Source organism: Mangifera indica, chromosome 1 (genome assembly GCF_011075055.1).
Source record: "Mangifera indica cultivar Alphonso chromosome 1, CATAS_Mindica_2.1, whole genome shotgun sequence".
In the NCBI taxonomy this organism is placed as follows: domain Eukaryota; kingdom Viridiplantae; phylum Streptophyta; class Magnoliopsida; order Sapindales; family Anacardiaceae; genus Mangifera; species Mangifera indica.
In genome coordinates this window covers 1030084-1051702 of record NC_058137.1, presented here as the reverse complement: position 1 = coordinate 1051702, position 21619 = coordinate 1030084, and the positions used below count along the sequence as shown (strand labels likewise).

Sequence of the window (21619 nt, the reverse complement as noted above, 5' to 3'; positions counted from 1 at the left end):
CTTAGCCGGAATAGAGTCAGTTTTGCTATAAAAATATTGGGTAATTTGTGGTCCTCGGTTTTGTACGAGTCACTAGGCAATGGTTTAGAGGGTGAATGCTGGGTGGGTTTTATCTGTGTGTGAATAGTGAGAAAACACTGCCATGTAACACTTTTGCTCTAATGGAACCTCTAGGGACACAGACAGGTTGTCATATTGACAATCAAACCTCCTGTGTCCTGTTTTCTTTGTTTCTTAAGTCTGATTTTACTGCTCAATTTTTCTGGTTTAGTTTTAGTGAAGTTTCAATAGTAGCTCTGATTAAACTATGCAACCAACTTAAACTGTCATGGATTGTTGATGCATCTTTGGTGAGTTTAAAGCTACAGAAATAATTAAAAGGGCTTTTTTAAAATCCTGAAAGAACTTGGCATTTGGCGCCTGCTCAGTTACTTGAAAGATGAAGTCGACCAAGACTCAGTCCCAACTTGGACAGTGCCAACTTAACGAATCCGTTTACTTTTTAGTTAAAATTATAATTTCCTGACACAAATGTTCTTCCATTCCATGCTCACCCCATATATTCCACCTCAGATTTTAGTTTTCAGCTGCTAAATTTCTGTTTCATAGATAGATGGCAAGGTGGAGATTTTATCTAATTGGGATCATACTTGTTCTATGTTCATGTCGCTTTCTGTTACTTGCTTCTGCTTATAAAACTGATCCGGTGGAAGGTTGGTTTCTCTGTGATTTTATTCACCAAAACTCAAAACTTGGGTTTAATTCTTAATCTCTATGAAAAGTATAACGTCTGTCCTTAACTATGCATACAGTCGAAGCTTTGCAAGCTGTCCGCCAAGCACTCAACGATACAGGGAATCGTCTTAATAATTGGAATAAGACTGATCCATGTACATCAAATTGGACTGGTGTAATCTGCCAAATGGATCATAATGATGGCTATCTCCATGTCTACGAACTGTAAGTTGATATATGTGACGATTTATGCAAACAGCTATTTGTAGTCTGTAGATTTATATGCTCAACACTTCAATGGATAGTTTTAGACTGATATATTTTCGGGTTTTTTCCTTTTCTTGGTTTCTCTCTCGATGCAGGCGGTTGCTGAGTATGAATCTTTCTGGGAAACTAGCTCCGGAGCTTGGGCGGTTTTCTCAAATGGCCATATTGTGAGACATGCTATTCTGTGCATTATCTTCATGTATATCTTGTCTTGTCATTAGTCTTCATCCAATTCATTACGATGCTTGTAAACTTTTATCCAGGAATTTTATGTGGAACAATCTAACTGACAGCATACCCCCGGAGATAGGCAATCTAACTAATTTGCAGCTCCTGTAAGTTGAGAATTCATCAATCTCTTTCAATTCTTGTGTCCTGGTATCTGTAGGGTTGGACTGCAACCGAGTTGGCTTAGTCTTCAAGCCGACTTAGCTTAATTTGATTTGACTTAGATCAAATTCATTTAGATAAAACTTGAGTCAAGAAGGTCGATTCGTTTATAAAACTAAGATGAACTCAAGTTAGAGTGAGTTTAATTCGGTCTAAATCGTGAGTCAGAAATTGACTTAATTCAAAATGAATTTGATTTATAATTAAATTTGATTCATGTTAAACAACTGTTAAAATAACTTTATTATGCAAATTATTAGGTAAAATAACTTCATTTTATTAAGAAGTCTCGAACTCAACCTACAAATATGAGCCATGGATTTAAACTAAAAACTCAACACAAGCTTCAAATTTCAAACTTAGGGATTAACCCAAATTCAAACTACCTTTGATTGACTTAACATACTCAAATTCAATTTAGGTCGCCCAATTTTTCAATCAACCTGAACTTTGAGTCATGGAGTATTTAGACTCGACTCGTGTTGTATCTATCCTTCGGTAACAAAGCATAGTATCTAATTTTTTTTAACATTCTTAGAGGAGAAAATAGTGTAATATGTCGAAATATTGTCAAAATTCAACTAGAATATTGCCAAAATCCTACTGAAAAAATATTATAGACCTCAAACATTGTTGAAGTTCTTTTCAATGATCACAGAAGTAGCCACATCAGCAACCAGAAAAGCACAGACGCCTCTAAAAACCCTAGATCTCAGCGGAAAAGTATTTAGATCTTGCCAGAAAAGGTTGAAAGTTGTCGATCTATAGTCCGAAGCCACCGAAAGCCACCAATCTATTGTCATAAGTCACCGAAAGTTGCTGATCTAGAGTTTGAAGTTTCAAATCTCATCAGATTTACCGAAAAATCTAAACTAATTATTTCACCCATTTTAACGAATTTCAAAAGGCCAAACAAAGGGCTTTTCCCCACCCTAGGATTTGTGTTTTTTCAATTTTTTATTCATTAATTTTAAAAACCTAATTATTTATAAGAAATAAAATTATTATTTAATAAAAATATTTAAAAAAATTGAAAATTTAATCACATTTTCTCTAGATTTAAAGACAAACAATTTCTCTTTCACCCACCCATAATTTGAAAATACATTATTTTCCTTTTAGAGTATAATTAAGGGCAAACTCACCATACATTGACATGATGGTAAAGTATCTATGTTGATTAATTAGGTGGATGAAATTATCATAACATGAATTGGCCCTCACAAAATTGATAATTTTAAAAAATACTTAAAAACAAAATTTAAGAATCATTTCATACTTTCTTGGTATGGAGGTCGCACGAAGCAATTAGGGGCTTATATCTATGTAAAAAAAGAAAGCATTTAACTTATTAATAAAGATTGTGAAATTAGGGTGTAAATCCGCTAGTACACCTTTGATAAAACACTATCGACTTGTAAGACTTTATGATTTTATTGAGGGAAATTGGGAAAATTGAAAGGAGAATTGAGAAAATATTAAATATTTGATTAATTTAAAGGAATCAATCTCTAAATTCACAAAAATCTTTAAATTATAACCTCATCGTTTATTACTTAAAAGTAGACATTATATATATATATATATATATGTATGTATAGAGAGAGAGAGAGAGAGAGAAGAGAGCTTCTAATCCTTTATCAAATAGGATTTGTTTTACTTAGTCAACTTGAAATTATAATAAAGAAAATCAAATAATAAAGGAAAATAAAAAACTTCTACTGTTATTAGGATAAATCAAATTAGAATTCAAATCTCTAAAATAAAGAAAATACTAACAACCTGTAGAATTGGATTGTAAGTGCAAAAATATACTCAAAAAAATTATTTAGTGGGCAAAAAAAGATATTAACGATTAGTATTCACTCACTAAACCATACCTTCATTCACAAAAATATCTCAATATTATCAATCATATCCCTATATATCTTAATAAGAGTCCAAAAAAATGACTATTGTTTCGGAACTGAATAAAGAGGAATTAAGAGTTATACAGATGATAACTCAACAATATTTATTGAAAATAGATTTTGGGGGAATGGGTAAGTAGCAATCAGTTGTATCATGTAGTAGTGTTAGTTGAGTTTAGAGCCTTAACACAAGGAGTTTGAGAGCCACTTTGGTTGAAATGAGTAGTGGTAGACTTGAGGATTTTCTAGATAGGTTGTATGAAGCTCCATAATGATAGTAAATTTATGATTAGTATTGCGTCCAATCCAATGTATCTTGATCGAACTTGAAGTTGTTGTTATCAAATCCAATGCATCCTCATCAGCTGGCTATCTTTCCAACTTGAAGTTTATTCTTCATTTGTATGCAGGCTTCTGACGGGAAATCAAATATCGGGGCCTTTACCAGATGATCTTGGCAATCTTTCCAACTTGACAATATTAAGCCTGGATAAAAACAGTATTTCTGGACCACTGCCCATAACTTTTGCAAATATGACCCGTGTACAACACTTGTAAGTGCCTTCTAATTAGCCAAGTGCTTAACAAAAAGCAATTATTCATGATTTTTTTTTTTTTAATAATTGCAGTCATTTGAACGACAATCAATTCAGTGGTCAGATTCCACTAGCGCTTTCTCAATTAACTCAACTCTTACACTTGTGAGTTCATTGCATTTTTATTGATGTTGTTTTATTTTACAGAATGAGTATGCTTTCTGTTTTTGCAGTAAAAAGATATCTTGAGAAATTAAATTTGCAGGCTGTTGCACAACAACAACTTCTCAGAGTATATTCCACAAGAAATTTCAAGTCTCCGAAGCCTAAAAATTTTGTAAGTTCACTCTTTCTTCAAGTTCCCTTGTGTAATAACTCTCAAATTGGTCTCCAGCTGATGAATTGTGTAGATCTCCCATTATTGAAGGATAGCTAATCACCCTATATCTTCCTTCTTATTGAAGACAACTTGATAACAACAACTTTGAACCTGGCGAGATTCCAGATTCTTTTCAAAACATGCCCAGTCTGGTGAAGCTGTAATCTCTCTCCCTTCCCATGGATTTTCATTGCCATTTTGCTAAATTATGCATATGCAGGCAAGATGAACACAAAAATTTAAGGATCAATAATGTTGCGCTTAATTCTTTCCTTTCAACTCAACAGGAGTCTTAAAAACTGCAACTTGCAAGGACCTATGCGTGATTTTAGCAGTGCACAAAGTCTTCGTTACTTGTAAGTCTGGTGGAAAGTTTTTTTTTTCCTTAAAGTAATTATTTAGAGAGTTTTACAAAACCAGTTTTGGTAACCCCTCAATATGTCTAAAAGAAGTTGCTAATAAATATTTTTAATAAATGATGATTATATCTTTCATTTGTAAAAGATAATCTAAAATATGTGCCATTTGGCATTTATATGTATCTTATGTGCATGGTTCCAAGTATTAATTTGAAAATTTGCTGAATTTACTTATTCAGCTCCTAGAAAATTAACAAAGACTTCTTTAAGATTCCGATTCAAGTGATCTGACCTTTATTACTTTCCATGTTACAGAGATCTTAGCTCAAATCAACTTAGCGGAAGCATACCAACAAATAGGCTTGGCGTCAATATCACAACTATGTATGTCATTGTCAATGTTTAAGTTCCTTACACTTGCTACATTTGTCAATGTTTAGGATGAAGTTATTTCACATTAATATGATAAAATTAAGTTGTTTTGTTTTCAATGTTGCAGTGATCTTTCCAATAATATGCTTACTGGACCTATCCCCTCAAATTTTTCAGGCTTTACTCGTCTCCAGAGACTGTAAGAGGCACTCATTTTTTTGTCACTTTTTTTATTGAAATCTTAAGAATTCCTCAATAATTAGAAATATATACAAGGTTAGAAATTTATATAAGGCTGGAAGGTTGTATCTTCCATATGAAATAATTAATAAAACTCGCTTGTGATTTATTGCAGGTCACTTAAAAACAATAATTTGACAGGGAGTGTTCCTGCAGACATTTGGCAGAATGTTAATTTTACTGCAAATGTGACGCTTAAGTTGTAAGACAAGAAAAAAGTTACATGGTTTTATTTGCTTTGTTTTTAGATCAAGTACATCAGGAACAGTGGTTGAACATCAATACTCCAATTCTAGTTACCTAAAATCTCATAAGGTCTTGTTTGTTTCTATGTTTTACTTGCAGGTATTTCCAGAATAATTCACTTACAAGTATTCCGAGCACTATAGATCCCCCTTCAAATGTCACCATTTGGTGAGTATTTGTGGTCTGCAAATAGAAATCCATATAAGAAGTTTATTTGACTTATCACTTGGAATTTTTTGGACTGCTTAGGCTTCAGGGCAACCCTGTTTGTACAAGTGCAAATGAATTCCAAATAGTTCAGTTCTGTGGATCTAATAACGGAAGTGATGAGGTTAGTGGAACTTTGAATAACAATCCTGATCCTGCCTGCCAGCTCTGTCAAGCTAGTTTGTATATGGAATATGTCCCAGCATCTCCCTGCTTCTGTGCTCTGCCCCTTGGAGTTGATGTAGTTTGGACAAGCCCCAGCATATCTGATTTTGGCCCATACATCAATGACTTTGTGGTGTACATGACGACCTCCAAAAGTGTCTTGAATGGTTATCCATTAGTTATCTACTCATTTTTATGGCAACAAGATCACAGACTACATATTAGCTTCAAGATTTTTCCTCAAAATACCAGTGAATTTAGCAAGACTGAGCTTATTGCTATTATGGACTGTATAGCTACAATTGCTCTTCCTTTGAATGACATCTTTGGCCCATATGAAGTGCTCAATTTTACACTCAATGGAGCCTATGCAGATGGTAAGTCTCAAAACTGCAAAATTTTCCGATTGAAATTGTAGTTCCAGTTACATTTCTGGTTGGCCTATTCTCTTGGATTACTATTTACTTATCACTATTATCAATGATCTACCAAAGAGTATTTCTCACTTTCATTGTATGCAAAATTAAGTAGTTTAATAATTCGTTTGAGTTTCCTGAACTGGCGAGGTTCTCAAATCTTTCTTGTTGCAGTCAATCCTGAATATCAAAAAAACCTGAGAATACTTGATGTGATTGGAATTGTGTCCGGGTGCATTGCTGGCCTCATTGCAATATCTTTGGTCATTTTGTTTATTTTGCGGAAAAAGAAATCAAAGCGTATGCACGAGGTTTCAAGGCAACTGTCATGTAAGTTCTTTATGTTTGCTATGATCAAGAGAGCTGCTTTCTCTTGCATTTATATTTACAAGCATAAATGTTGTTTGTTTTAACAGTTGAACTTCCAATCAGAGCTGCAAGTGTCAAGAGATTTAGTTTCACACAACTTGAAAAAGCTACCAACGGTTTTAGTGAGACTAGTCTAGTAGGTCAAGGAGGCTATGGAAATGTTTATAAAGGCATTTTGGATGATGGCACAGTTGTGGCAATCAAGAGGGCAAAGCAAGGATCCCTGCAGGGTGAGAGAGAATTCTTAACTGAAATAGAAGTTTTGTCACGTTTACATCATCGCAACCTCGTTTCATTGGTTGGATATTGTGATGAAGAACATGAGCAGGTACTTTATGCATTGCCATTCAGAAAAAAAGTATGCATAACACTCGCACTCCATAAGCAATACTATTTTATCAAGAACAACTTTAATACACCTCATAACATGTCTCGAGTTAAATCAGATACAGTTAATTGCATAAAATGAGTTTCTTTAACTGCTAATACTCAAAAGTATTTGTGTTTGCAGATGTTGGTATATGAGTTTATGCCTAATGGTTCTGTTCATGACCTCCTATATGGTAAATTCGTTGATCTCTTTCCCCATTTTACTATTAAAAACTTATTTTGTTCTGCAACTTGCAAACTAGATCCTGTTGTGAATTTAATGATTTTCGTGTTATGACAGGTAGATTCCGCAACCCTATGAGTTTTGCCATGAGATTGCATATTGCATTGGGTTCAGCCAAGGGCATTATCTACCTCCATAAAGACGCTGATCCAGCCATCATCCACAGAGATATAAAGGCAAACAATATATTGTTGGACTCCAGTTTTACTCCAAAAGTTTCTGATTTTGGAATCTCAAAGCTTGCACCAGTTCCAAGTCATGCAGGAGGTGAAGGTGAGGTGTTCACTGCTGTGAGAGGCACGCCAGTAAGTACATAATTGAAAATCAATTGTGAAATTTGAATTTCCCAAGTCGTCTTTTTCGAATGGATCCGTTAAATGATAGAATATTCAACACTTGCTTCAAATTTCCAGAGTGACTCACTTCCAATATGTCTTCTTAATGCAGGGATACCTTGACCCTCAATACATACTAACTCACCATTTGACAGAAAAGAGTGATATTTATAGCCTGGGAATTGTATTTCTAGAGCTGTTGACTGGGAGGAAGCCTAATCATCATGGTAGAAACATTGTTCTAGAGGTACTTCCTAATTTTTTTCACTTGATCAAGTACTCTCCTACAAGCCTTCATTCGTGTTAACGTCGTGAAAATGCCATGATTTAACTGCAACAACAGGTGAATTCAGCATGCCAATCTGGGAGGATTTACTCTGTGATAGACAATCGCATGGGTCCATACTCATCCGAATGCCTCAGAAGGTTTATGGCATTAGCCCTCCAGTGTTGTGAGCACGAGACCAAGGATCGACCTTCAATGCTGCAAATTGTGAGAGAGTTAGAGAACATATCTTCAATGCTTCCAGAATCAGAAACCTGCCCAACAGATTCAGATATGTTAGCCTCCTCAGGCTCAGGATCCTCAGGATTTCCCGCATCATCTGTCAGTTCCAGAAGAAACTCACATCTGTCTGGGGACTTTCCTGAAGATGGAAGCCACCTTGTTAGTGGTGTTGTCCCCACCATCAGACCTCGCTGATCCCCACCATTTTCTTTTTGGGGCTTCACTAATCCTATCTACCATCACTTTGCAAAAATATAGTGAACTCTAATTTCTCTGCACAGCTTGGACGTGGTGTTTATAAGGTGTAAATCATACATATCTATGCTTTTTTGTTAGAGCCTGTTGTATGTTTCTTCATCTGTAAAGAACTTAATACATAAACAAATAGAATTAGTAAGGGTGGATTCTAATATTCGCATCTTCTGCGTATCTAGATGCTACTAGATGCATTCAAATCGAATTAGTTCAAACTCAAATTTAAGTTTGGCCTGAATGAGTCAAATTTGAATTGAAGATCTATTTCTGTATCTCGATTCTAATCCAAAAATTGATTAGTATTGTCACAACTAAACTCACAATTCTTTTCCTCTTTGTCTAATAATTCATTGTCTTGTTCAACATTATTCTTCACCAATCAAACTAACTATTTTGGATTTAAATTGAGTTCAAATAAACTGTTTAGCTCAAATCTATTCTTGCAAATTTCCTTGGGGAATTTCAAAATGAACCTGTTCAAACTGCGCTGCTTGATTCCAACTGAATTTATTTCCACAACTCAACAAGAAATCCTTTGGTCTACCTATTCGATTGCTATAGCTCAAATTCTAAATCCCCAGTAATTAAGTTTGAATAATTATTTGTATTATCTTTCAGCTTTTTAAACAGCTGACAGATATGAGGCAGGAACTAAATAACACAGTGGTTTGTCTTTAATCCTGTATTCTCTGTCGGTCCAACAACGCAATGTGAATCCTGTAAATTGATGAAATCATTTATTCATAGAATGGCACCAACTTCACCAAGTATTTTCAGCAAGAGTTCCCAGGAGCTGACGCCATAAATGGCCATTGGAGTCCCAATGAAATCGGCAGACTTGACTTTATGTGCAACAAGAGCAGGAATAATCAAGAACTGGCCAACTGGGCGCTTATAAAATTGATGGATATGCATAAATTATGAAAGAAATCTGTCAATTTATATCAAAATATCTGCAACTGAATTCATATAAGGCATTTCTAGAACAGGTCCTAGTTATCCTTCTTTTTTGCCCATTGAAAAAATCCCATCAATCTGTAACATCAGTTTCGCAAAGTCTTCATTTCAATATCAAAACTTTAAATTTATAAATACCGGTCTTCTTAATCCTGATCTAAGATAATTACAACGTCTAAACATGTGTCAATCCAGCTAGTAGGTGAATTATTTCCTTTCACACTATTTATGCACAAATTTGCACCAACCGAGAGAGGTATGTAAGGGATTATTATCGCAATCACATTAATGTTCTTTTAACGGGGTTTGACTGTTATTTAAAAATCTTTATTGTTTGTGAAGTGCTATTTATGTAATTATATAAGGATAATGTAGATCCTAATGTATTAACTCTAAACATTAGTTTACTTTATTTATTATCATTATCTTGTAAAAATATGAGATAATGATACGTGTTTCCGTAAGAGTAGAAGACGAGAATGATTGTTGATGCATCTTTGGTGAGTTTAAAGCTACATAAATAATTAAAAGGGCTTTTTTAAAAGGGAAATTGAAATTTTTACCCTCATTTAGGGTCATGTATATATTTATACCACACTTTTTACACTTTAAATATTTTTACCACTTTATAGGATAGGATACCTAAATTACCCTTATCTTCAACTTTGAGAAACCAAAACTAAATTTTCAGTATTACTTACTTTTAATGCATTGTAAAGAGAGAAAATGTATAAATATTTAGTATCAATATTTGAAACAAAATTTATATTTATGTGTACTTAGTGTTGAATATGCAAAGAATACATCAACATATATATCTGAAGAATCAAAGCAAAAATGAATTGTAGAATCTTGCAGGGAAAATTTGCAGAAGTATGAGAGAATAATTTTTATTGCAGAAGAATCTTGCAGGGAATAAATTGACTTACAGGGAATTATTAGTGCAATAATTTTAAAATTGAAAAAATGGTCAAAAAATTGATTTTGACTGGAAAGATTTAGAATGGGGGGGTTGGCGTAAAAATAAGGGGTTGGTGGTAAAAATAAAAGGTTGGGAGACAAAATTTAAGGGGTTGGGGAAAATTAAAAAGAGTTGGCGTTGACGTCAACCCTTTTTATTTTAAAAGGTTGCATCTGTCAACCCTTTATTATTTTGTAAGGGTTGGACGCCACGCCAACCCTTCTTTTTATTTTTAAAAGGTTGGCCGCCAACCTTTTTAATTGAAGGGTTGGCTTGCCAACCCATTTTAACTTTTTTTTTTTTCAGTTTTTTTTAATTAAATAAAAAAAATTGAAGTTTTTTTTCAATTGAAGCAAAATTATACAACTAAAGTCTTTTTTTTAGTTAAACATGAATATACCATATTTATTTCATTTTCAATTATTTATAAAGAAAACTTAACTTTTTCTTTTTCATTTTCAATATACCGTATTTATTTCATTTTCGTCTTTCACTCCCTTATGTCCAAATTGAATCTATTATAATGAATTTATCAGTTAAGAGAGAAAGTTGCAAAGAAAGAGAGAATTTATATATGAAAGATTAAAGAGGGGTATTTTAAGAAAGTAGATTACTGTTATGGTATATTTGTTTAAGCTTTAGAATGAGTAGCATATATGTATACACGGTAAAAAAAAAACTAAAAATTTCAATTTTCCTTTTTTAAATCCTGAAAGAACTTGGAATTTGGCGCCTGCTCAGTTACGCCAAAGATAAAGTCGACCAAGACTCAGTCCCAACTTAACGAATCCGTTTGCTTTTTAGTTGAAAATTATAATTTCCTGACACAAATCTTCTTCCATTCTATGCTCACCCCATATATTCCACCTCAGATTTTAGTTTTCAGCTGCTAAATTTCTGTTTCATAGATAGATGGCAAGGTGGAGATTTTATCTAATTGGGATCATACTTGTTCTATGTTCATGTCGCTTTCTGTTACTTGCTTCTGCTGATAAAACTGATCCGGTGGAAGGTTGGTTTCTCTGTGATTTTATTCACCAAAACTCAAAACTTGGGTTTAATTCTTAATCTCTATGAAAAGTATAACGTCTGTCCTTAACTATGCATACAGTTGAAGCTCTGCAAGGTGTCCGCCAAGCACTCAACGATACAGGGAATCGTCTTAATAATTGGGATAAGACTGATCCATGTACATCAAGTTGGACTGGTGTAATCTGCCAAATGGATCATAATGATGGCTATTTCCATGTCTACGAACTGTAAGTTGATATATGTGACGATTTATGCATACAGCTATTTGTAGTCTGTAGATTTATATGCTCAACACTTCAATGGATAGTTTTAGACTGATACATTTTCGGGTTTTTTCCTTTTCTTGGTTTCTCCCTCGATGCAGGCGGTTGCTGAATATGAATCTTTCTGGGAAACTAGCTCCGGAGCTTGGGCGGTTTTCTCAAATGGCCATATTGTGAGACATGCTATTCTGTGCATTATCTTCATGTATATCTTGTCTTGTCATTAGTCTTCATCCAATTCATTACGATGCTTGTAAACTTCTATCCAGGAATTTTATGTGGAACAATCTAACTGAGAGCATACCCCGGAGATGGGCAATCTGACTAATTTGCAGCTCTTGTAAGTTAAGAATTCATCAATCTCTTTCAATTCTTGTGTCATGGTACCTGTAGGGTTGGACTGCAACTGAGTTGGCCTAGTCTTCAAGCCAACTTAGCTTAATTTGATTTGACTTGGATCGAATTCATCTAGATAAAACTTGAGCCCAAAGGGTCGATTCGTTTTTGAAACTAAGCTGAACTCAAGTTAGAGTGAGTTTAGTTCGTTCTAAATCGTGAGCCAAACATTGGCTTAATTCAGAGTGAGCTTGACTTATGACTCAATTCGATTTATGTCAAACAATTGTTAAAATAACGTTATTATACACATCATTGAGTAAAACAATTTCGTTTTATTAATAAGTCTCAAACTCAACTTACAAATCTGAGTCATGGATTCAAGCTATGAACTCAACACAAGCTTCAAACTTCAAACTTAGGGATTAACCCAAATTCAAACTACCTTTAACTGACTTAACATACTCAAATCCAACTTAAGTCGCCCAATTTTTCAATCAACCTGAACTTTGACTCAACTCGTGTTGTATCCATCCTTAGGTAACAAAGCATAGTATCTAATTTTTTTTAACATTCTTAGAGGAGAAAATAGTGTAATATGTCGAAACATTGTCAAAATTCAACTAGAATATTGCCAAAATCCTACTGAAAAATATTATAGACCTCAAACATTGTTGAAGTTCTTTTGAATGATCACAGAAGTAGCCACATCAGCAGCCAGAAAAGCACAGACGCCTCTAAAAACCTTAGATCTCATCGGAAAAGTATTTAGATCTTGCCAGAAAAGGTTGAAAGTTGTCGATCTATAGTCCGAAGCCACCGAAAGCCACCAATCTATTGTCATAAGTCACCGAAAGTTGCTGATCTAGAGTTTGAAGTTTCAAATCTCATCAGATTTACCGAAAAATCTGAACTAATTATTTCACCCATTTTAACGAATTTCAAAAGGCCAAACAAAGGGCTTTTCCCCACCCTAGGATTTGTGTTTTTGAAATTTCTTATTCGTTAGGTTTAAAAACCTAATTATTTATAAAGAGTAAAATTATTATTTAGTAAAGATATTTAAAAAAATTCAAAATTTAATCATATTTTTTCTAGGTTTAGAGACAAACAATTCCTCTTTCATCCACCCATGATTTGAAAATTCATTATTTTCTTTTTAGAGTATAATTAAGGGCAAACTCACTATACATTGACATGATGGTAAAGTATCTATGTTGATTAATTAGGTGGGTGAAATTATCATAACATGAATTGGCGCTCACAAAATTGATAATTTTAAAAAATACTTAAAAACAAAATTAAAGTAAAAAACTTAAGAATCATTTCATACTTTCTTGGTATGGAGGTGGCATGAAACAATTAGGGGCTTACATCTATGTAAAAAAAAGAAAGCACTTAACTTATTAATAAAGATTGTGAAATTAGGGTGTAAATCCGCTAGTACACCTTTGATAAAACACTATCGACTTGTAAGACTTTATGATTTTATTGAGGGAAATTGGGAAAATTGAAAGGAGAATCGAGAAAATGTTAAATATTTGATTAATTTAAAGGAATCAATCTCTAAATTCACAAAAATCTTTAAATTATAATCTTATTGTTTATTACTTAAAAATGAAAAGACATTATATATATATATATATATATATATATATATATATATAGAGAGAGAGAGAGAGAGAGAGAGAGAGAGAGAGAGAGAGAGAGAGAGAGAGAGAGAGAGAGAGAGAGAGAGAGAGAGAAGAGAGCTTCTAATCCTTTATCAAATAGGATTTGTTTTACCTAGCCAACTTGAAATTATAATAAAGAAAATCAAATAATAAAGGAAAATAAAAGACTTCTACTGTTATTAGGATAAATCAAATTAGAATTCAAATCTCTAAAATAAAGAAAATACTAACAACCTGTAGAATTAGATTGTAAGTGCAAAAATATACTCAAGAAAATTATTTAGTGGGCAAAAAAATATATTAACAATTAGTATTCACTCACTAAATCATACTTTCATTCACAAAAATATCTCAATATTGTCAATCATATCCCTATATATCTTAATGAGAGTCCAAAAAAATGACTATTGTTTCGGAACTGAATAAAGAGGAATTAAGAGTTATACAGATGATAACTCAACAATATTTATTGAAGATAGATTTTGGGGGAATGGGTAAGTAGCAATCAGTTGTATCATGTAGTAGTGTTAGTTGAGTTTAGAGCCTTAACACAAGGAGTTTGAGAGCCACTTTGGTTGAAATGACTAATTGTAGACTTGAGGATTTTCTAGATAGGTTGTATGAAGCTCCATAATGATAGTAAATTTATGATTAGTATTGCGTCCAATCCAATGTATCTTGATCGAACTTGAAGTTGTTGTTATCAAATCCAATGCATCCTCATCAGCTTGCTATCTTTCCAACTTGAAGTTTATTCTTCATTTGTATGCAGGCTTCTGACGGGAAATCAAATATCGGGGCCTTTACCAGATGATCTTGGCAATCTTTCCAACTTGACAATATTAAGCCTGGATAAAAACAGTATTTCTGGACCACTGCCCATAACTTTTGCAAATATGACCCGTGTACAACACTTGTAAGTGCCTTCTAACTAGCCAAATGCTTAACAAAAAGCAATTATTCATGATTTTTTTTTTTTTTTAATAATTGCAGTCATTTGGACAACAATCAACTCAGTGGTCAGATTCCACTAGCGCTTTCTCAATTAACTCAACTCTTACACTTGTGAGTTCATTTCATTTTTATTGATGTTGTTTAATTTTACAGAATGAGTATGTTTTCTGTTTTTGCAGTAAAAAGATATTTTGAGAAATTAAATTTGCAGGCTGTTGCACAACAACAACTTCTCAGAGTATATTCCACAAGAAATTTCAAGTCTCCGAAGCCTAAAAGTTTTGTAAGTTCACTCTTTCTTCAAGTTCTCTTGTGTAATAACTCTCAAATTGGTCTCCAGCTGATGAATTGTGTAGATCTCCCATTATTGAAGGATAGCTAATCACCCTATATCTTCCTTCTTATTGAAGACAACTTGATAACAACAACTTTGAACCTGGCGAGATTCCAGATTCTTTTCAAAACATGCCCAGTCTGGTGAAGCTGTAATCTCTCTCCCTTCCCATGGATTTTCATTGCCATTTTGCTAAATTATGCATATGCAGGCAAGATGAACACAAAAATTTAAGGATCAATAATGTTGCCATGTTGGGCTTAATTCTTTCCTTTCAACTCAACAGGAGTCTTAAAAACTGCAACTTGCAAGGACCTATGCGTGATTTTAGCAGTACACAAAGCCTTCGTTACTTGTAAGTCTGATGGAAGGTTTTTTTTTTTTTTCTTAAAGTAATTATTTAGAGAGTTTTACAAAACCAGTTTTGGTAACCCCTCAATATGTCTAAAAGAAGTTGCTAATAAATTTTTTTAATAAATGATGGTTATATCTTTCATTTGTAAAAGATAATCTAAAATATGTGCCATTTGACATTTATATGTATCTTTTGTGCATGGTTCCAAGTATTAATTTGAAAGTTTGCTGAATTTACATATTCATCTCCTAGAAAATTAACAAAGACTTCCTTAAGATTTCGATTCATGTTATCTGACCTCTATCATTTTCCATGTTACAGAGATCTTAGCTCGAATCAACTTAGCGGAAGCATACCAACAAATAGGCTTGGCATCAATATCACAACTATGTATGTCATTGTCAATGTTTAAGTTCCTTACACTTGCTACATTTCTCCAAATATACATATATAAATGGCCTTGCTGTAGCTTAGAATGAAGTTATTTCACATTAATATGATAAAATTAAGTTGTTTTGTTTTCAATGTTGCAGTGATCTTTCCAATAATATGCTTACTGGACCTATCCCCTCAAATTTTTCAGGCTTTACTCGTCTCCAGAGACTGTAAGAGGCTCTCATTTTTTTGTCACTTTTTTTTTATTGAAATCTTAAGAATTCCTCAATAATTAGAAATATATACGCGGTTAGAAATTTATATAAGGCTGGAAAGTTATATCTTCCATATGAAATAATTAATAAAACTCGCTTGTGATTTATTGCAGGTCACTTGAAAACAATAATTTGACAGGGAGCGTTCCTGCAGACATTTGGCAGAATGTTGATTTTACTGCAAATGTGACGCTTAAGTTGTAAGACAAGAAAAAAGTTACATGGTTTTATTTGCTTTGTTTTTAGATTAAGTACATCAGGAACAGGGGTTGAACATCAATACTCCAATTCTAGTTACCTAAAATCTCATAAGGTCTTGTTTGTTTCTACGTTTTACTTGCAGGTATTTCCAGAATAATTCGCTCACAAGTATTCCGAGTACTATAGATCCCCCTTCAAATGTCACCATTAGGTGAGTATTTGTGGTCTGCAAATAGAAATCCATATAAGAAGTTTATTTGACTTATCACTTGGAATTTTTTGGACTGCTTAGGCTTCAGGGCAACCCTGTTTGTACAAGTGCAAATGAATTCCAAATAGTTCAGTTCTGTGGATCTAATAACGGAAGTGATGAGGTTAGTGCAACCTTGAATAACAATCCTGATCCTGCCTGCCAACCCTGCCAAGCAAGTTTGTATATGGAATATGTCCCAGAATCTCCCTGCTTCTGTGCTCTGCCCCTTGGAGTTGATGTAATTTTGACAAGCCCCAGCATATCTGATTTTGGCCCATACATCAATGACTTTGTGGTGTACATCACCTCCAATCTTGTCTTGAATGGTTATCCACTATTTATCAAATCAATTTTAGGGCAACAAGATCACAGACTACGTATTAGCTTCAAGATTTTTCCTCAAAATACCAGTGAATTTAGCAAGACTGAGCTTATTGCGATTATGGACTATATAGCTAGATGGTCTCTTCCTTTGAATGACATCTTTGGCCCATATGAAGTGTTCAGTTTTACACTCAATGGAGCCTATGCAGATGGTAAGTCTCAAAACTGCAAAATTTTCCAATTGAAATTGTAGTTCCAGTTGCATTTCTGGTTGGCCTGTTCTTGTGGATTACTATTTACTTATCACTATTATCAATGATCTAACAAAGAGTATTTCTCACTTTCATTGTATGCAAAATGAGGTAGTTCAATAATTTGTTTGAATTTCCTGAACTGGCGAGGTTCTCAAATCTTTCTTGTTGCAGTCAATCCTGAATATCAAAAAGACCTGAGATTACTTGCTGTGATTGGAATTGTGTCCGGGTGCATTGCTGGCCTCATTGCAATATCTTTGGTCATTTTGTTTATTTTGCGGAAAAAGAAATCAAAGCGTATGCACGAGGTTTCAAGGCAACTGTCATGTAAGTTCTTTGTGTTTGCTATGATCAAGAGAGCTGCTTTCTCTTGCATTTATATTTACAAGCATAAATGATGTTTGTTTTAACAGTTGAACTTCCAATCAGAGCCGCAAGTGTCAAGAGATTTAGTTTCACACAACTTGAAAAAGCTACCAACGGTTTTAGTGAGACTAGTCTAGTAGGTCAAGGAGGCTATGGAAATGTTTATAAAGGCATTTTGGATGATGGCACAGTTGTGGCAATCAAGAGGGCAAAGCAAGGATCCCTGCAGGGTGAGAGAGAATTCTTAACTGAAATAGAATTTTTGTCACGTTTACATCATCGCAACCTCGTTTCATTGGTTGGATATTGTGATGAAGAACGTGAGCAGGTACTTTATGCATTGCCATTCGGAAAAAAAGTATGCATAACACTCTCACTCCATAAGCAATACTATTTTATCAGGAACAACTTTAATACCCCTCATAACATGTCTCGAATTAAATCAGATACAGTTAATGGCATAAAATGAGTTTCTCTAACTACTAATACTCAAAAGTATTTGTGTTTGCAGATGTTGGTATATGAGTTTATGCCTAATGGTTCTGTTCATGACCTCCTATATGGTAAATTCGTTGATCTCTTTCCCCATTTTACTATTAAAAACTTATTTTGTTCTGCAACTTGCAAACTAGATCCTGTTGTGAATTTAATGATTTTCGTGTTATGACAGGTAGATTCCGCAACCCTATGAGTTTTGCCATGAGATTGCATATTGCATTGGGTTCAGCCAAGGGCATTATCTACCTCCACAAAGACGCTGATCCAGCCATCATCCACAGAGATATAAAGGCAAACAATATATTGTTGGACTCCAGTTTTACTCCAAAAGTTTCTGATTTTGGAATCTCAAAGCTTGCACCAGTTCCAAGTCATGCAGGAGGTGAAGGTGAGGTGTTCACTGCTGTGAGAGGCACGCCAGTAAGTACATAATTGAAAATCAATTGTGAAATTTGAATTTCCCAAGTCGTCTTTTTCGAATGGATCCGTTAAATGATAGAATATTCAACACTTGCTTCAAATTTCCAGAGTGACTCACTTCCAATATGTCTTCTTAATGCAGGGATACCTTGACCCTCAATACATACTAACTCACCATTTGACAGAGAAGAGTGATATTTATAGCCTGGGAATTGTATTTCTAGAGCTGTTGACTGGGAGGAAGCCTAATCATCATGGTAGAAACAATGTTCTAGAGGTACTTCCTAATTTTTTTCACTTGATCAAGTACTCTCCTACAAGCCTTCATTCGTGTTAACGTCGTGAAAATGCCATGATTTAACTGCAACAACAGGTGAATTCAGCATGCCAATCTGGGAGGATTTACTCTGTGATAGACAATCGCATGGGTCCATACTCATCCGAATGCCTCAGAAGGTTTATGGCATTAGCCCTCCAGTGTTGTGAGCACGAGACGAAGGATCGACCTTCAATGCTGCAAATTGTGAGAGAGTTAGAGAACATATCTTCAATGCTTCCAGAATCAGAAACCTTCCCAACAGATTCAGATATGTTAGCCTCCTCAGGCTCAGGATCCTCAGGATTTCCCGCATCATCTGTCAGTTCCAGAAGAAACTCACATCTGTCTGGGGACTTTCCTGAAGATGGAAGCCACCTTGTTAGTGGTGTTGTCCCCACCAACAGACCTCGCTGATCCCCACCATTTTCTTTTTGGGGCTTCACTAATCCTATCTACCATCACTTTGCAAAAATATAGTGAACTCTAATTTCTCTGCACAGCTTGGACGTGGTGTTTATAAGGTGTAAATCATACATATCTATGCTTTTTTGTTAGAGCCTGTTGTATGTTTCTTCATCTGTAAAGAACTTAATACATAAACAAATAGAATTAGTAAGGGTGGATTCTAATATTCGCATCTTCTGCGTATCTAGATGCTACTAGATGCATTCAAATCGAATTAGTTCAAACTCAAATTTAAGTTTGGCCTGAATGAGTCAAATTTGAGTTGAAGATCTATTTCTGTATCTCGATTCTAATCCAAAAATTGATTAGTATTGTCACAACTAAACTCACAATTCTTTTCCTCTTTGTCTAATAATTCATTGTCTTGTTCAACATTATTCTTCACCAATCAAACTAACTATTTTGGATTTAAATTGAGTTTAAATAAACTGTTTATCTCAAATCTATTCTTGCAAATTTCCTTGGGGAATTTCAAAATGAACCTGTTCAAACTGCGCTGCTTGATTCCAATTGAATTTATTTCCACAACTCAACAAGAAATCCTTTGGTCTACCTATTCTATTGCAGCCAAAGGACTATTTCCCACCTAAACTATGTTGAAATCTCAAAGTTCTCTCCGTTAACTTTGAAAATATCATTTACCCACCCATAGTCGGTTAAATTTAACGAAACTCTAACCCCTAAAAATTTAATCTCATTTTCCCCCCTAAAAGTTTAAAACCTAACATTTTATCCCCTAAGCTAAGTTTAAAAAGATCGCATTTTCCCCTCCTAAGGTTTAGTTTCAAAATGCGTTCAGTTTCTCCGGTGTCATCGCCGGCCGTCTCTCCCTCCCAACGGTTTCCCTTCCTCCGACGGCCCACCTCAACTCCACCCTAACCCATCCGGCGACAAGAGACGTCGTCTAGGAAGAGAAATCGTCTTCCTAGACAACGTCTCTCGTCGTCGGATGGGTTGGGATGGAGTTGAGGCCGGCCGTCGGAGGAAGGGAAACCGTCGGGAGGGAGAGATGACCGGCAATGGCATCGGAGAAACTGAACGCGTTTTGAAACTAAATCCTAGGGGGGCAATGTGATTTTTTCAAACTTGATTTAGGGGAGAAAAGTTAGTTTTTTAAATTTAAGGGGGGAAATGAAATCATATTTAAGTTTATTTTTAATATTAAATATAAAATGATGATTTTACCCTTAAAATTAACAAATTTAAACGGTCATAGGTGGGTAAATGATATTTTCAAAGTTAACAGGGAGATTTTGAGAATTGAGCATAGTTTGGGTGGGAAATAGTCCTTTGGCCTTTGATTGCTATAAATTCTAAATCCCCAGTGATTAAGTTTGAATAATTATTTTTATTATCTTTCAGCTTTTTAAACAGCCGACAGATATGAGGCAGGAACTAAATAACACAGTGGTTTGTCTTTGATCCTGTATTCTCTGTCGGTCCAACAACGCAATGTGATTCCTGTAAATTGACGAAATCATTCATTCATAGAATGGCACCAACTCCACCAAGTATTTTCAGCAAGAGTTCCCAGAAGCTGACGCCATAAATGGCCATTGGAGTCCCAATGAAATCGGCAGACTTGACTTTATGTGCAACAAGAGCAGGAGTAATTAAGAACTGGCCAACTGGGCGCTTATAAAATTGATGGATATGCATAAATTATGAAAGAAATCTGTCAATTTATATCAAAATACCTGCAAGTGGATTCGTACAAGGCACTTCAAGAACAAGTCCTAGTTATCCTTCTTTTTCACCCATTGAAAAAATCCCATCAATCTGTAACATCAGTTTCGCAAAGTCTTCATTTCAATATCAAAACTTTAAATTTATAAATATCCGTCTTCTTAATCCTGATCTAAGATAATTACAACGTCTAAACATGTGTCATTCCAGCTAGTAAGTGAATTATTTCCTTTCACACTATTTATGCACAACTTTGCACTAATCAAGAGAGGTATGTAAGGGATTATCTCACCATCACCGTAATGTTCTCTTAACGGGGTTTGACTGTTATTTAAAAAATTTTATTATTTATGAAGTGTTATTTATGTAATTATATAAAGGTAACGTAGATTCGAATGCATTGACTTTAAACATTAGTTTATTTTATTTATCATCATTATCTTGTAAAAATATGAGATAATGATACGTGTTTCTGTAAGAATAAAGGACAAGAATGATATCACGAAACCTATTAAAATTTACTCTCTTTTATTATTATTATTATTTTTTTTATATGAAAGCGGCATGGGTAATCATAATACGTTGCTTGCTTGATTAATTTCAACGAAATGTTTTTTTATTGTGTGTTTTGTGTAAGGTTGATTACTTTTTTCATCGATGCTTACATCATAGCAGATTTTAATATAAATAAAATTATATATATAAATAAATTATATTAAGTTACACGTATAAGTGAGATAATAATATACAATTAAGTAATGTGGTATGATATTTTATGTAAAAAGTTTTTTATTCTCAATCTTAATTCTTTATTTTTGCTTTATATATAACAAGTTAAGTTTGACCCAGAAGATTTAGTCCATTGTAACAACTCCAATCGGCACAAATTTGCTTCTGAACTTTGTACAATCTTGTTTCACTCAAAATATGATCACGGAGAACCAAATGTGAACAGGTGCCTCCGATCATTTTTTCCATTTTGACAATTTTTGCATAGGCCAAAAGACTTATTCCCA

At 34.2% G+C, this 21619-nt stretch overlaps 2 protein-coding genes across 2 annotated transcripts; both read left to right on the top strand.

Moving 5' to 3' along the window:
• The first annotated feature begins 613 nt into the window (after positions 1–613).
• LOC123223818 (probable LRR receptor-like serine/threonine-protein kinase At5g37450) lies at positions 614–8397 on the top strand. Its single transcript, XM_044647213.1, has 20 exons — positions 614–713; positions 813–960; positions 1098–1169; positions 1266–1337; positions 3713–3856; positions 3932–4003; positions 4104–4175; positions 4303–4377; positions 4505–4573; positions 4892–4960; positions 5076–5147; positions 5304–5390; positions 5534–5602; positions 5684–6183; positions 6397–6552; positions 6639–6919; positions 7103–7154; positions 7262–7509; positions 7652–7786; positions 7883–8397. The coding sequence occupies exons 1-20, from the start codon at positions 614–616 to the stop codon at positions 8240–8242; spliced, it is 2853 nt and encodes a 950-aa protein (XP_044503148.1). The 3' UTR covers positions 8243–8397.
• A 2924-nt stretch (positions 8398–11321) lies between these two features.
• Positions 11322–19021, top strand: LOC123223805 (probable LRR receptor-like serine/threonine-protein kinase At5g37450). Its single transcript, XM_044647187.1, is given in 20 exon segments — positions 11322–11479; positions 11617–11688; positions 11785–11819; positions 11822–11855; positions 14297–14440; positions 14518–14589; positions 14690–14761; positions 14889–14963; positions 15099–15167; positions 15489–15557; positions 15701–15772; positions 15931–16017; positions 16161–16229; positions 16311–16807; positions 17021–17176; positions 17263–17543; positions 17727–17778; positions 17886–18133; positions 18276–18410; positions 18507–19021. Coding segments are annotated over 20 exon segments (2757 nt in total). The 3' UTR covers positions 18867–19021.
• The last annotated feature ends 2598 nt before the right edge of the window (positions 19022–21619 follow it).